The sequence below is a fragment of the Paramisgurnus dabryanus genome, chromosome 14 (assembly GCF_030506205.2).
Source record: "Paramisgurnus dabryanus chromosome 14, PD_genome_1.1, whole genome shotgun sequence".
In the NCBI taxonomy this organism is placed as follows: Eukaryota; Metazoa; Chordata; class Actinopteri; order Cypriniformes; family Cobitidae; genus Paramisgurnus; species Paramisgurnus dabryanus.
In genome coordinates this window covers 37,075,356-37,092,928 of record NC_133350.1, presented here as the reverse complement: position 1 = coordinate 37,092,928, position 17,573 = coordinate 37,075,356, and the positions used below count along the sequence as shown (strand labels likewise).

Sequence of the window (17,573 nt, the reverse complement as noted above, 5' to 3'; positions counted from 1 at the left end):
TGGTATTATTATAATAAGAGCTCCTTATGACATCATAAGGAGAGCCAAATTTCAACTACCTATTTTTTCATGTGCTTGTAGAGAAAGGTTTACCAAAACTAAGTTACTGGGTTGATGTTTTTAAAATTTTCTAGGTTGATAGAAGCACTGGGGACCCAATCATAGCACTTAAACATGGAAAAAGTCAGATTTTCATGCCATGGCCCCTTTAAGTATCTCTTTTTGAGAGACACAGATCTAGTTTCAATAGTAGGAAAGATTAATATATCAAAGAAAATACAGAAATGATCAGACAGTGCTACAACATTAATAACAATTGATGAAATGTTTACACCCTTACTGATAATTAAATCAAGAGTGCATCCACGATTGTGTGTGGGTCCATCCATGTACATATTGAGTTAAAAAGTATTTAAAACAGCTGTGACCTCTTTTGTCATAATGCTTTCTGGCTTATCTATGTGAATGTTAAAATCTCCAGCAATAGCAAAACAGTCAAACTCTGAGGAAATTGTTGATAACAGTTCTGTAAAGTCCTCAACAAATGCTGGAGAGTATTTTGGAGGCCTGTATATAATGATAAGTAGAATGCGTGGGGTACCTTTCAACACAATACCTAGATATTCAAAAGACGGGTAATTCCCATATGACACTTGCTTACATTGAAAGACATCTTTAAAAAGAGCAGCTCTCCTAACAGTTCTGCAGACACTCTTAAAAGTAAAGTTAGGAGGGGCTGTTTCATTGTAGCTTTCTTCTAGCCATGTTTCATTTAGAAACATAAAATCCATCAAATGCTTTTTTCAAGTTGACAGGGAAAATGCACCATCACCTTGAAAATAAAAAATATATATTTTTAACTTTAGCACACATTTTATCATTTAAAGTGTAACTAAACCCCTGGTCAGAGCGTGACTCCACCCACTGGCAATATTTAAAAATGCAAGAAAAGAGGGCAGATCCCAACAAAGATAGAGGGGACGAACTAGTGTGTGGTGAGATCGAAACAAGGGCGTGGTGAGCTTGAATCTGCTTACGTCACGAGTTATTTTTTGGACCCAACATCCAATAGGAAAATTCAACTGCAGTAGCCACCGTTCAACCTGAAGAGGGCAGCACTCAGACGTTTTTACACCATATATTGTAGTATTGAAACACTTTATATCCAAATGTCAAAAAAACTTACTAAAATCAATGAACAGCACTAATAAAGCATCATTAGCCCTTTTCACACAGAAATTCCGTAAAATACACGTAAAATGCATCCTGGATTTTTCCGGAATAGTTAGATTTTTTTTCATTCACACTGCCAAGTTTACCCGGCATGTGACGGTCCCGGAAAGACACGCGACCTATTGAAAGTCCCGCCCTCTCTTCTACGCAGCGTCTGAAGTTTGCATATTATATATTATTTCTCTCTTCAGAAACAACTCGCGTGCATTTTTGTTTATGATAAGACTACAAAGGAGCGCGTGAACGCACAGTTCTATGCCGGTGAATGATCTCAGCTTCTGAGTGGATATTTGACAAGCTCCCAGATTTCTGCTTTGATACAGTTTTCAGACATTTCTCATCGTGATTGTTTATATGCATTTAAAACCCGCATTTTGAGGAGCTGAACGATATATCTTGTTGGCATGACGCGCGGGTATTTTCGTTTATTATAGCTCAAATGAGCATGTGACGCGATATTCTTTTATGCTGCTGAATGATCTCCGTTTCAACGCAGTAAGTAACGAGCTAACTTACCTGATATCTGCTTCAGTCCAGTTTGCTGACATTTCTCGTAGTGAATGTTGTAAATCCCTCATTTTAAAGAGTTGAACCAACTTCATGTTGCCATGACACGCGCGTCCTCACTACGACATGTGCGTCATTGTTTATGCGTCTCATATATCATTTCCTGATAACTGCTTCAATCTAGTTTGCAACATTTCTCGTGCTGAATGTTTATATGCATGTTATCTCTCGTTGTAAGGAGCTGAACCATAACTTGTGTTGTGACTTCGACACGCCCATTACTGCATTCTTGCGGCTTCTTGTTCACACAGAGGGTTACCCGTGTATCTTACTAGGTCCTCTTTCCGGCAACGATCCCAGAAGATTAACGGAACGAGTTTTTGTTCACACAGACGCTTGTCTGGCAATTTTACGGGTATTTTCTGGGACCAGAGGTCTGTGTGAATGGGGTTATTCTTACAGATCATTAACTAAAAAAAGTTGGTTTAGGGTTTAGTTACTCTTTAATTAATTAATTTAAAATTGGCAGAAAACCATATATTTGAAGATAAGAATAACCATTTTGGAATTCCGATTTAGTCATATTTTTACTTTTTACTTACTATTTAATATCAAATTACATTTTAACAGTTTATCAACACATATTTTTATACCAAGAATTTATTACATTTATAATGGTGCAATCGATCAAAATTCAAAGACAAATGTTCAAGTAATAGACTTTTATTAACATTTTTATTAAGACTGTGGGGCTATTTTGTCTCTCAGTGCAAATTAGTATTGTTCTGATCTCAATAAAAATATAACAAACATAATGTAACAATAATAAAATAAAAAACTAATTGTCTTAGGAAAAAAACCCGCTGAAGGATGTAACACTTACTGCTATAACACTGTTCAGTACACTTTAAACTCTAAATTGATTTCTAAACATGAACACTGGCACAACACATTTAACATAACTTGTTTAATTCATCTGCAGTACAACAGTCTTACAAATGAATCTACAGACAATGGTAGACCTTAATATAGAATCAGTACAATAAAACAATTAAAACTTACAATAAGTTACTGTAATATAATAAGACCATAATAATATAAACTTACTGTTCAGTAAAATAAAGGTATAGTAATAGCAAATGGAGTATACCACAATAAAATATACTTCAGGCAAAGGTTCCTTAGCAGTAAATCGCCATCACCTGCTTTCAGATGGAGCCGGTACTTAGTGCCATAAACACCCCCTCTTACTGTGTGGTTTATCTCTTGCTGTTGTTAGATATGCATCTTCTGTTCCTATGGAGTACTGGCAAACTAAAATGTGCTGAATTTAATACTGTTGGCACACGAAACATTTAAAAATCACGTAACACACTCTGTATATCTGATGTTAATCTGGAGTACCTATAGAGTAGTATAACATCCTTTATATCTCCGGAGAGTCTTTAGTTTAATAAGATTTATAAAAGAAAGATTACAAAAGAAAGCTTTACAGATTCTTTACGATAACGTACGGAAAAATGAAGAAGGTGGAGGTACTACCGCGGGAGGAGTGAGTACGAGTCATGCAACACTATACAACACTGTTTAACTTATGATTCACTACATGTTTGTGTCATTTATATAATATGCACGCGACTATTTCCAACATAAGACAGAAGTCTTACTTACCGCGTGGAACTCGTCATGTCCCGGTTGGGAAAATCCACCGCAAAAAATACACACGCAAAACTCCGCTGCTACCCCGGAAAAACTATATATCCATTGTTTCCATAAGACTGGCTTTCTTCTCCTTACATCCAAAAACAGACTTCTTAATTCATGCTATTGTTGAGTTTTAAAATTATACAATGCTGTAGCATAATGTGCTGTTTGTAAGTTCTAGCGTCTCCCGCTGATTGATGGGTGGGCGGGGTTTTCCGGGGGATGTGCCCATAAAAATATGTGATGCGTATAGAAACCCCTGAAACATCAGCTGGACCCGTAATCGAAAAAAACTTTCCGAAACTTGTATGAACCCTGGTGAAGTGCATTCGGCACAGAAATACTCTAATATGCCCAACTGCTTTTTTGACACTTTGCCTACGTTTAGCATGAGGAAACAACTCGTAAACAGTGTTAATTAGTCAGAATGCATGAAATACCATTGGACCACCCCTTTAACAAAACTAAATGCCACAGGATCTTGAATGTTTCCTCCTGTTGCCTCAGTTCTGAATTGTGTTTATTTTGTAAAAGGTTTTAAAAATGAAAATGTTGGGTAGCTGACACTATAGTACCAAACATGGCAAAATTTGTCAAAACATTGGTATATTAACTATGCTTTCCCAGACTTTTCAATCTCAAAAATAAGTTCAACCGCAGCGTCCACATCCTGAACAATTTTTTCTGGCTCGACCAAAGCAGGGTCGAAGCGGAAATCACGATGCCCGTGGAAAACTGTCTCTTTGATGCACTGGTTTGAATCTTTAGGCAACTCCAAATGGGGGTTGTAGACTCCTGTGCAAACCAGAATGGATTTGCAGGAAGTGGCAGAGGGTGAAGCAAGCTCACTTTCCCAAACATTGTTCATATCCACTTCCTGAGTGACCGTGGTGGGGACTTGTGTGCCTGTCCCCACCTTTGCTACTGCTTTTGTGGTCTTGTTAGTGGTCCGTTCTTCGAGGTAGCGGTTGTAGAGGTTGGCACCATAAATATCCGTCATAAGGTTATCCCTGATAACAAAACATTACATTAATTCCCCATCCTACACTGTCAGAAAAAAAGGTGCAAAAACTGTCACTGGGACAATACTTTTTAAAAAAAGGTCTTGTATATTCCACTAAGGTTAAATTTTTTGACCATACGATGTTGCAATTTATTTAACAAAATTAAATTCTCAAGAGCAATGAGACAATGATGACAAAACATTGTAATTGTATAAGTGTTTCTGAAAAAGAATATTACATACCAAACCCCTTTTCTTGGACTAGAGTAAATAAAGGTGCAAAAAAGAAAAAAAATACCCCACGCTATGAAGCGTCACTGCCAGCAGGACACCTACGTTTACTTCAGTGTTTGCATGTGAATTCTTATCTTATCATGACAAACTGTATATAGTTATAGTCCTAGAGTGTAGATTTAACTCAATAGGTGACGCCTAAGGGGTTAATCTCTGGTGGTAAAAAAAATGCTTCTACCCGGGTGAGCTGGTTCTCTGCAGAGTTTAACATCAACCCTGATCAAACACACCTACTGTGATTTTCTAATGATCATGAAGACAATGAGTGCATTTACATGCAGAGAATAAGCGGATAACTTTCAGAAATCTGCTTATTATAAGAAGATGTTTTCATGCGTTTACATGCAAATCAATAAACCAGTGTAACAGATGGCTCAGAGTCAGATCGAGGCCATTCAGCATCTGGATCGTAACAGCCCTAAAATTGTGATAATTAGATAACCCTGTCTCCTTTTGTGACAATCGTCGAGATCTCTATCACCTATCAAGGTTGTAAAAATGGGCGACAATTAAAACAAATGCAGTCGTCAAAGGAGGTTCAAAAGGAATTCCACCAGAGAAACCTGAGAGGCGATCGAACGACAATCGCCAGAGACACAGCAGGGGGCACAGACTATAGGTCTCTGATGAAACCACGTTTAAAGATCACAATGAGCTGTTTAAATGTATATATATTTTATATCCCTTTACTGCATGATGGTGTATATGTGATGTAACTGTGTGTTAACACTTTAGTTAGATTTTGTTCACTGTAGCATGGTTCATATCTTAGGTATGAAATTATTATGCAATGTGATCTTAAACCCATGTCTTGTCTAGTATCAAATTAATCTACCTTTTATTTCCTAATCATTGCTATGTATCATATTACCATAAGCCTCATCGATTTCATTTAATATTGATCTTAAGAGTTATGGAAATAAACTTTTATCATTATGCAATTACGCAAATGTGATGTCTGAAAGAACAAAGGCTTGTTTCCCGTGCGATCGAACACTTTGCACATTGGTCATTCACCTAAAATGGGCTGGGCGCGTGAAAGGTCAAAAAGGCCTATCGCCCAAGCCATCTTCGCTCAGTTCACTCAGTAGCTCAGTCGCCCAGTGGCTCTGGAGCGCTCAGTCGCTCATTTACTCAGGTAACCCGTCAGCGCAGTTTGGAAACTCGCTGAGACTCACCCAGAGTCCCTCGGATTCATCATCTTTTCTCTGAGCCCTATCTTACTCTTCGGGACAGTCTTTCCTGGCTTTGCACTTCGAGTTAGGACAATCTACGCGGAACAATCCGCCATACGGAACAACTTAACGGACTCTGTCATCGTACGAACACACCTAGACTCGCTCTCTCTCTCTCTCCCTGCTCGCACCCGCGCGCATCAGAAACTTTGCACAGCACCACAGAGCCAAATGCAAGTATTAACCTTGTTCTACTCGCTGATGTTTAAGCTTTACCCCTTATGAAAATTAAGGCGATCCTTAGAGATTTTCCGATGGTTTGTGCAGATGTTAAGCAATAGTGCTATTGCCAATCTTTTACTCTCTCTCTAGCTTTTCAGTCCTTTCTTTCTCATCTATGTTTTATGTTATTGTATGTGTGTATGTTTAGTTAGTCGTTGTGTGTACTTCGTTTTGTAGTTAATAAACCAGTTTTGCATTTTCACAATTGAATTGTTTCTGTGATCAATGCTCATGAAATTAAAGTCACTGTTTCTGCCTTTTGATCCAGCTACAAGCTGCGAGTAGCACTGTATATAAGTGAGAATGTTAATTTAAAGACCATGAAATTAACATTTCTTAGACGTTAATATACGATTATGGGTATATGCCTTCGGTGGACGAACATATAAATTAATTGTTATTATTCATTCTGCTAGGCCAGGTAAAACCTGATATATTTGTATAGTTAATTACAGTTAATTATACATAATATTCCTTTTTGAGCTAAAATCTAAGATTCCCTTGGGAATCCCCGTAGTGTTTTAGTCGGAGGTTCATAGTGTTTGAAATAACGTTATTCCCCTCCTCCCGCGGAATCGCTACACCAGCTTTGCTGACAACTGCGTTTACATGGGACTTTACACCGCCAAAAAGCGTCTCATGTCTGCAGACCCTGTAAATGTAAAATAAGCTTCTATTGTCCCAGTTTCTCTGCCAACTGCTTTAGTCGAGCAGAGACTTTTATGTGTTACTTTGTGCTTACTTACTGTCTTACGCCGATTATGCTTAATAAACTGATAACATGTGGAAAACCCATAAACGGCGTAAGCAAAAACCGATCGGCACAGGTAGTTTTCTGCTAATTACCCCAATTTCATGTAAACACCTTAACCAGCTTTCTCATGGTTTTGTTCATGTATGCATGTCTCTTACACACGTAAAGGTACATTCACATTACTAGCAGTAGCAGAGCGACGTGATCTTATTGATTTCAATGGAAGCTCGCCGGCATCCGGCAACACAATCGGCAGTGACCGTTGGCGGCTGGATGGGCGTGTCCAGTCAAATCGCAAGACTGCGATTCTTTGTTTCATGCACAGCTTGTGCGTGTACTACGGCATTTGGTCAGTAAGAAGTCCTTATCAATCTTATAACGTGCATTTAGAAAAGCAACACTCATTAAACAAAATCATTTAAAATATTCTTAATTATCATGAAAATACCTGAAACAATTTGAAGAACAGTGATATAAATATTCCTGTAGACATTTCCTGGAATAGTGTTCGTAATGCTACTTCTTCTGTGGCACAAAGGGAGTTTCTGCACGGGAGCGCCCCCTGGCGTTCGGATGTGCCTGGATTTCACCGTAATTCAATCAAATTCATTCATTGAGAAAACGCGCATTTGCACGGTTAATCGTTACACCCCTACTTGCTCATAATGGAAGCGATGTGTGACACACTAGTTTTTTCAAGGAACATCTCAACATCTCTCAACTATTCAGAATGCCGCAAGTGCACCGCAGGTCATGTGACAAAAACCAACCGACGGTTGCGTTTTCCGCGCGGTTTTAGACACAAAATGTGAACCGCCCCTAAAAGTCTCCACTCGACTAAAGCAGTTGGCATAGAAACTACGAAAATAGAAGCTCATGTTACATTTACAGGTTCTGCAGACACGAGAAGTAATACCACAGTAGGGCTTAAGACTGAGGGGCAACCTTCCGATCTCTATGATGATGCCAATACGGAAGTGATTTAAACTGCAATTCATTGACTGGCCGCTAGAGGTTGGCTCCAAAATATAGTCAATTCCCATATTAAAATGGCCAACTTTATTTAATATGACCTCCATATTAAAATGGCCAACTTTACAGTAGAAAATAATATGTTTACAGCCTGCCTGGTACAGCGTTTGTTCTGTATAGCTAATTTTGCCCTTCATGATTTTTTTTGTTACTCATCCGATTAAATGATATTAAGCCTTAAAGTTCTGCATAATTAAGGGCGTGGCCACTTGAGTGACGGTTGAACAGCCACCGCTGTCACTAGAGTTGAGCTAGGCGGGCGTGGTTTCAGCAACCAGTCACCTCAGGCTTTACCAACTTCCCGCGTTTTTACCCATTTTTGGATATCCGCGAGTTATATGTGGTGACACGCGGCCAAGATGGCGATGGCAGACACTGCCTACTTTAGGCTTCAAAAAACATCTTCAGAAATCTATGGGTGACGTCATGGACACTACGTCCATCTTTTTTTACAGTCTATGCTTAAGACAGATATGCAGTTGGTTTTTTGAACGACTATTATGTACTATAGGTGGTGATGTCACTGCCTGCGAGAAGCCTGACAATTCTCCAAGTCCCATGTAAACGCAGTTGTCTGCATAGCCGGTTAATTGATTTGCATGTAAACAGTTTTCTATAATAAGCAGATTTTTGATAGTTATCCACATATTCAATTCATTGAACTCATTGATTAGCTCGCTCAGGTGTGTTTGATCAAGTTTGGAGCCAAAATCTGCAGGGCATAGGCTCTCCAGGGAAGGATTGAGGAACCCTGCTCTAGACAAATATCAAAATTGCCCCATTATGTACTCACCCTCAAGCAATCTGACATACATATGTCCATCATCTTTTAGATTAACATATTTGGAGTTATTTTAGTAAATGTCCTTGCTTTTCCAAGCTATTGGAAGAAAACCGAGATCAGGGAACAACTTCTGTCTTTGAAACCCAAAAAAGTGCATCCATCCTTCACAGAGGTAATCCACACTGCTCCAAGGGGTTAAAGACCTGTTAACACATGCGGTTTCTGCTTTTCTCATCTTAATCTTGAGTACCTACAGAGTAGTATTACATCCTTCTAGTGTTGTCACTGTACCAAAATTTCAGTATAATTAAATAAATCATTAAAATAAAAAAAATATGCTACAACACTCATAATGCAAACACAAGCAACGCTGACTTGGAACCGAAGACCCAGGACTTTGGACAACACTACATCCTTAATATCTCCCGAGAGTCTTTAGTTTTATCAGATTTATAAAAGACAGATTTTTTTTCCGTAAAACCCAGACCCCCCCCCCCCCTTTGGGACATGCCGCGGCAGGAACAATTCACGAGCAAGCAACACTGGATAACTTATTATTCACTACATGTTCATGTAATTTACATTATATGCACTTACCTGCCGATGCCCATAAAACAGAAATCTTACTTACCGCGTGCAACTTATGACCTGGTTGGGACTTTTCAACAAAATCCAGCGTTAAACAAACACATGCGCGAAACTCTGCTGCTACCCCGGATAAACAAACTATATCCATTGTTTCTATAAGGCTGGCTTACTTCTCCTTCCATTCAAAAACACACTACTTCTTTTGTGCCATTGTTGAGTCTTGATATAAAACAAAGCTGTCACATGAAGTGATGCCTGTGACTTCAAGTGTCCTTGGTTCTTGCTCTCCCCGCTGACTGATGTGTGGGCGTGCTTTTCCTGGGGAAGTGTCCATAAAAAGAAATATGATACGTAAAGTCTACCCATGCTCCGTATGATGTACACATGGTTGAAATCTTTCCGAAAGACCTTTATTTACCCATTGGAGCCATGTAGATTACATCAGTGAAGGATGAATTCACTTTTTTGTTTAAAGTCAGAACTTGTTCCCTGATCACTGTTTTTTGTCATTATAAGGCTTGGAAGAGCAAGGACAATTTGCTCCAAATTCCAAATGTGCTCGTTTGAAAGATGATGGACATTCAGTGGTGTTAAAAAGTGTTGGCCCCCTACGCAATTTTTTATGTTTTTGTATGTTTGTCACATTTGTTTGAACCACAATGTTTCAGATCATGAAACACTGCTGCCAAGGGTATCCCAACCAGTTATTCGATTTAGGGAGCAAGCACTTTTTCACACAGGGCCATGTGTGTTGGATTTTGTTTCCCCTCATAATAAAAACCTTCATTTAAAAAGTGCATGTTGTATTTACTTGCTATCTTTTTATTAATATTTAAATTAGTTTGATGATCTAAAACATTAAAGTGTGACAAACATGCTAAAAAATTAGGAAGGGGCCAACACTTTTTCAAACCACTGTATACATCTCGGATTGCTTGAGGGTAAGTAAATCATGGGGTAATTTTGATATTTGAATTTTGGAGTATACCTTTATATTCCTTTTAATGAAATTTTAATTTCTTACACAGCTTAGGCCAAGAATCCAAGCTTAATTTTCTATGTTAATGTTTTAATAGTTGTTGCACTAAAGAAATTCTAACCCCAAAACTGAGACTGGGGAATGTACTGCAGTGAGAACACAGAATAAGAAAACAAACATATCTTGAAATGTTACAAAAAAATTACAAAACATTACTGTTATAAGCACATGTTAGAAGAACCTTTTAAAATATGTGTCTTACCCGACAGCATAGAGGGATCTGATTGGTTCTCTCCAGCCTCTCTGTGCAGCTTGTTCCCTAATCAGATACTCAGCAAAATGGTACGTCAGTTCACTGGGTTTTCCCATAAGTGCCTCATACTTCAGATCTTTACCAGTGACCTTCTTATAAATGCTCTCCAAACACACCATGAAAGTGCCGTGCCCAAATCTGTCATACAAAACGGGAAAACTATTAACAGCAAAGATACATTCCCCTCAGTAATTTGATCACTGACACAAGATGTATCCTATTACAGTAGCTATACCAATTTGTCTCATCTTAGTGGTCATTTTCCAAAAGTTGGTTTTCATTCAACATTCAACTTTTCATGCAGGAAAGGTGGGGATCCCTGGTCCTGGAGGGCCACTGCCCTGCAGAGTTTAGTTCCAACCCTAATTAAACACACCTGAAAAATCTAATTCATGTCTTCAGGATAACTTGGAAATGAAATTCAGGTGTGTTTGGTTAGGGTTTGAACTAAACTCTGCAGGACAGTGGCCCTCCAGGACCCAGGGTTCCCCACTCCTGCTCTAGATGTCTAAGGTGTTTTCACACCTGTAGATCGATTGCTTTGTTTCGAAACTGTGGGTTAAATCGACAAATCTTGGTTTGGTTCGCATTCACAAGGCAATATTTCTGAACTAACAAGACTTTGTTAATAGAAGTCACATAAGAGCTATCAGGTATGTTCGTGTTTAATATAGCAATTAGACAGCCTGTTCATTGGTCCGTTGGGACGGATTGCTTTCACACTTATAGTGAACTGCTCCAGAGTTTGTTTACAATCGACCTTGGAAGGGTTGTTTTGTTGCGGATTTGATTGAGATTGCTGTGTTTGCATATGCATAAACAAACCAAATCTGTGGCCTTCAGACTGTTAAGATAAAGCTCTTAAAAACAAAATCATAAATCTGCATTTTAAACCGTGTACAGAAGAGATTTGATTACCTTGGTGAATGCGCTTCTGCCATCCACATTAGATCCATATTACAGGCTAAGAGTGGCAGATGAGGAGAATGTGTGCTTTCATACACATCGCTAAGATTCCCATGGGTAAGAAGGACGTCTATGATGAGCTGTAAGTTTGTTTCCCATCGTATGGGCTCCCCAAACAGAACCACAGCTGGAGTTACAGGAGAGGAAAAGAAACATTAGAGCAACACGTTGTTTATTTTTCAGAGTTTTATTTGATTTATTGCACTGATAAATATTAATAGTGAATTTTTTGTTTTCTTTTTTTTATAGTTCAATTAAATGCCTGAACTGAAAGATCTAAGACTTTTTTCTATGTACACCAAAGGCCTATTTCTCTTAAATATTGTTAACAAATTTGTCTAAATCTGTGTTAATGAGCACTTCTCCTTTGCCAAGATAATCCATCCACCTCACAGGTGTGGCATTTCAAGATGCTGATTAGACAGCATGATTATTGGCCCATTGTGGGGTTATGGTATGGGCAGGCGTGTGTTATGGACAAGGAACGCAGGTGCATTTTATTGATGGCATTTTAAATGCACAGAGATACCGTAACGGGATCCTGAGGCCCATTGTTTTGACATGCATCCACAACCTTTACCCCATGTTGCAAGGATCTGTACACAATTCCTGGAACCAGAAAACATCCCAGTTCTTGCATGGCCAGCATACTCACCGGACATGTCACCTATTGAGCATGTTTAGGATGGATCGGCATAAATGACAGCGTGTTCCAGTTCCTGACAATATCCGACAACTTTGCACAGCCATTGAAGAGGAGTGGACCAACATTCCAAAGACCACAATCAACAACTTGTGATCAACTCTATGTAAAGGAGATTCATTGCACTGTGTGAAGCAAATTGTGGTCACACCAGATACAGTAAACCGGCACATTTTAGAGTACCTTTTTATTGTGGCCTGGCCTAAGGCACACCTGTGCAATAATCATGCTGTCTAATCAGCATCTTGATATGCCAAACCTAAGGGTTGTGTTTGATTTAACTTCATCTGTCATTTTGGGCACAGGCCATGCAGACAGGAATGGTTTTGCATTGCTGGAACTTTGAAACCTGATTTTAGCATATCCAAATATTTGGTTAAATATGCAAAATTTTATAGTGCTGATAGTTTTTGATATTAACTAAATAATCAAAGTCAAACTTCTGAAAGTTGTTTGCAGAAATAACTCACCTTCAACTCTAGGGAGGTTCACCACAGGTGAAGACTGAAACAATAAGAAAATAATCAGTTTTTTGTTATATCTGGCACTGAATGTCATGACATTTTACTGAGCACAAAAGCCTTTCAAGGAAACTTTAATTGTTTCCAATTCCGTTATATCTTAACTGATTTATATTAAGACTTAAGATTTATATTAATTTGCAAAATAAAGAATATAATAATATTTTTGTTAATCACTTTTGTTAACATCATTTACTATATGCCACAAAGTAAACCATCAGACTGAACAAATTCAGTCCCTTTGTGGATTTAAATGTAAATACATCAATGTTGTGCATTTTGAAAGTAAAAATAAATCACTAGATTTATGAGGAAATGTATGTTTTTGTAAACAATGTTGTGCTCTATTAGTAAACTCTTTGGTTGCATGAATTGTGATTTATGACTCACAACAATTATAGAATAATTAGCATTTAATACAGATTTATTATTGATTACAAAACTCCACAGCAGGATTTGCTCCCCAAATTTAAAGTGGATACTGTAACATGCATAGTAGTTTTGGCAAAACATCTGTCACATTCAGAGCCCTGCGCTTCACACACGCAGGCAAACTAGATCAACGCGCGTGTTTGTCTTCATGTGCTGCGCATACGCACAACCGGCGCAACGTCATAGAATGTCTCTGAACAGATTCATGCCCACTTTTGGGGGAAAACAGACTAGACTTCCCATTGACTTCCATACAAAGTAGCGGAACAAAGCAACGTTCATACACACCCGGCAGTCGTAAATAACTTAAGAAATCACTCAGATTAAACATGTTGAGTGCCATAGACCTGCCTGCCATTGAGCGCGAAAGCTACATTAACACATTTAATTTGGTCAATATAAAAACATGTCCCTTTCATTCTCACAGTGTCAAATTTGTGTAACAACGCTCCCCATTGGCCAGAAGTGTATTACCCGGACATTTACTCGTACTGTACCTCATCGAGTCAACGAGGAAGCCAGTGAATGATTTTACTTCGTATTTGAAAGTTACTTCGTATTTATATATTATGTCTTTATATTTACAGTACTGAGTGCACTTTTCGATATTTCCAGCAATCACTGGATGGCGTTGTTACACAAATTTGACGCTGGGAGAATGAAAGGGACATGTTTTTATATTGACCAAATTAAATTTGTTAATGTATCTTTCGCGCTCTATGGCAAGCAGGGTGGACAGATAATTACTTGACATGTTTAATCTGAGTGATTTCATAAGTTATTTACGCCTGCCGGTTGTTTAAGAACGTTGCTTTGTTCCGCTATTTTGTATGGAACTCTATGAGAAGTCTAGTTTGTTTTCCCCCAAAAAGGGGTGATGACGAAATTTTCTAGTCAAGTTTCCGGATGTGCCGGTAGTCCGTATACCTGTTGATGATGAAGTTCTGTGAGAGCAGAGCAGCCTTATGTTATTCCGTATTCTTTCGAAAGACTCTCGCGGAGTCACGGACAATCGTTACAAGGTCCTCACCAGTGTTGGGGGTAACGCATTACAAGTAACTTGAATTACGTAATAATATTACTTTTCTGAAGTAACGAGTAAACTATGCATTACTTTATAAATGTACACATTAATATTTGAATTACTTTTTTAAAAAGTAATGTGAGTTACTTTTCAGTTTAATTAATTTGATAAAAAAATTATGTACTGAATTAAACTGAACTAATACCACGGGCCTGTTGAATGCTTTATTCTGATTGGTTGAGACATGTTCCATGGGTGTTGATTATTTTTCTGTAAACTGCACACCTAACCTGTCTTATAAATAGGCAACAGAGCGATGTTTGTGGTATAAGAGGAATAATTGACTCTGTTTCCGTGGTGTTGGGTGTGCATTATTTTTCAATAATTCAATGGCCCGTCATCAATTATTCCTTACATATTAAAGGTGACATAGAATGATTGAACGGAGTATTTATCCTTGTTCTGTGATGTGACATGTAGACAAAAATTTTTGTGTTTGGGTCTGTAATGCCTTAGAAGCTTCCTAAAAACCTCTCTCAGATAGCTCTTTTAGGGTGGGGGATTTTAAACAAGTGGTTTTGCACCTATTTGGCTCCCCCTACTGGCTTAACTTGCAATCTCATTACTGATTGGCTGACTTTGCTGCCACTCAAAAAATGTAGCCAATTATTTTAAAGTGGAGGAGCAGTTAGATGCCTGTGATGTCATAAGCATCAGTTTTTCAGATTGGGCCGTTTTCTGGCTGACATTTCTAAAAGAGGAATTTCTATGAGACTGAGATGTTTAGCATGTTTAGCACTTTTTGTATGTTCGTGAATGTGGGTAGACTACCATTATTCAACAAAGACAAGGTAAAAATGTTTTTTCATTCTCTGTCCCCTTTAACATAGAAGTACACACTCTATGCGTCCCAGCTGAGCGGGAAAAATTTATGTCAGAAACAGAGATGGCAGGCCAGAGCTTAAAACTTTTTGTGATGGAAATATGCAATTTCTGAATGCAGAACTTCTCCGTCATAAAAAACACCTGCAAAGCCTGAAAGAGACAAAACCTCAGCCAAGTAAGAAAAAGTAACGCAAAAGTAACTTAAAAGTAACTGAGAAGTAACTAAGTAACGCAATTGTTACTTTTTTTGGGGAGTAACTTAATATTGTAATGCATTACTTTTAAAAGTAACTTTCCCCAACACTGGTCACCTCACAGAACAAACCTGTGCCCGTGGATCAAGCCCCAGTGGAGTGCTGGTGGTCCGACTGACTGATTTTAACAAGAATTAATTGCATGCATGCGTCAACGCTGACAGCCCTAGTTTTAACATCAAATGAAGATTGAGCTTGTAGGTTTAAGCTCCTTTCGAGGACAGCAAACCAAGTTCGTTTACCATTTAATGCTAAGACTTATGCTGCGTTCCAGGCAGGTTTTTGAGCCATAAATCACGACTTCGAAACCACAACTCGGAACTGGGAGTAAATCGATCTATGCTACAATACATATTTAGACAATATATCTCTGTCCTGGCTTGTTTTTGTCCAATAGCTAAATTAGGGACCAGTACTGTTTTATATGAACTGATTATTAATCACCTAATTTCAGATTAGGTTTTAATGGTGGCAACTAAATTACTAATATATTTTATTTTATTATTTAGGTTTATAAATGCATTTATTAGACAATATTTATTTGTGGATATTCCTGCTTTTACACTTGTAAAAGCCAAATTATCTTACCCCGTAGAGACTTTGATCTCTGAGGTGACAATCAGACCCACAGAGAACCTACGAGAATGTGACCTAATAATGACCTGAGGGGCTAACTGCATGGGCCATTTGGATAGTTGATAACATCAGGGCACAGTTGCAACGTAACACATCAGACATTGATTATGCATATAAGGAAATATACACAAAATCCTTCAAGGTAAAAATCAAGTAATCACAATCCATCGTTCACAGCCTGGACGCTTACCGGTAGTTTTGGACGTCTGTTGTGATCCACCATGTCCAGCAGGGGGAATGACTCTCTTAACATATCAACGCTGACCACATTTGTAAAGCCCACACTGATACAGTAAGTTAAGAATAAATGTGTTCTATAATCTACAGTTGATTACTCTTAAAAAATTGCTGGGTTATTTTCCCCCAACCCACTGGCCTGTAATGTTGTTTAAAGGTCACATTCTTTCTGTGTTTTAGAAGCTTTGATTGTGTTTACAAGTGTTTACAGTGCACAATATAACGTGTTCATGTTTCACGTGTAAAATAACAGACTGATGTCTTCCTTGTTCTGTGAAGTCCCTCCTTCAGAAATACGTAACGAGTTCTGATTGCGTAGCTTGTTAAGTGTTTTGTGATTCGACAGCAGCTTATCTTAGCAGAGTGTTTGAGCCGTAGCTGGCAACTCATGTATTCCTGTAGGCGGAGTTTGGTCAAAAACTCTTTTATTGACGTCATTCAATCGGGAAGTAGAGGGCTGTAGTTCTAAACCGGCCGTTCGCTGTAGGCTTTGAAAGGGGTTCTTTTTGAAAGGAATATTTATATCGCTGTTCTTCAGATTGTTTCAGGTATTTTCATGATAATAAAGAATATTTTAAATGATTGTGTTTGACGAGTGTTGCTTTTTTAAATGCACTTTATAAACGAGTCAAACTTGTAGTGAGTCAAACTTTGTAGATCAATAAGGACTTCCTACTCATCACGGAGCCGTAGTGCACGCACAAGCTGTGCATGAAACACTGAATCCGAGCCTTACGATGCAGAATCGATTTTAGACAGGTCTTTTTAATGGGAGCGCGATGCATCGATGCACATCCCTAGTGTGTATGTTTGCATAAATCTGAAGTATGTCTAGGAAGTTCAAGTTATGTGTATCTCCCTGTCAGCGCGATATCACAGACAAGGATACACATGTATCATGTGTCTTGGAGCACAGCACGCACAGTTGGCTTGACCTGGATGTGTGCATTGTGAGCAGTCCTGTGCACTTGTTTTGCTCCAGCTTCGTGCTTTGAGAAGGATGCTCAGGCTCACGCCCTCACAGATCTGGTCGCACTTCTGTCGAGGCAAAACGATGACTGCACTCTTAAGAGTCTCAATATGATTTTATGCAGGCGGCAGAATTCCCACCTACACCTGTGACATCTGGCTCTCTTCCCCTCCATCTCTCGCTGGATCGGAAAGGTACACAGCGTGAGAGCCAGATATATTTTAGCTGTCTATCTCTGGAGAGATGGATCATCTTCATAATCCTCCTATGATACTGTTAAAGCTAAATGTGCAGTTT

The 17,573-nt window shown here is 38.6% G+C and overlaps 1 protein-coding gene across 1 annotated transcript in view; it reads right to left on the bottom strand.

The window, feature by feature from the left end:
• Positions 1–2,447: 2,447 nt before the first annotated feature.
• Positions 2,448–17,573, bottom strand: part of LOC135758157 (haloacid dehalogenase-like hydrolase domain-containing 5) — a 127,267-nt gene continuing 112,141 nt past the window's right edge. The window contains exons 4-8 of the mRNA XM_065273015.1: positions 16,260–16,353; positions 12,788–12,821; positions 11,567–11,741; positions 10,598–10,786; positions 2,448–4,454 (exon numbers count right to left, since the gene is read on the bottom strand). Of these exons, the coding sequence (XP_065129087.1) occupies positions 4,058–4,454; positions 10,598–10,786; positions 11,567–11,741; positions 12,788–12,821; positions 16,260–16,353 (889 nt within the window). The 3' untranslated portion in view covers positions 2,448–4,057. The remainder of the gene's footprint in view (positions 4,455–10,597; positions 10,787–11,566; positions 11,742–12,787; positions 12,822–16,259; positions 16,354–17,573) is intronic.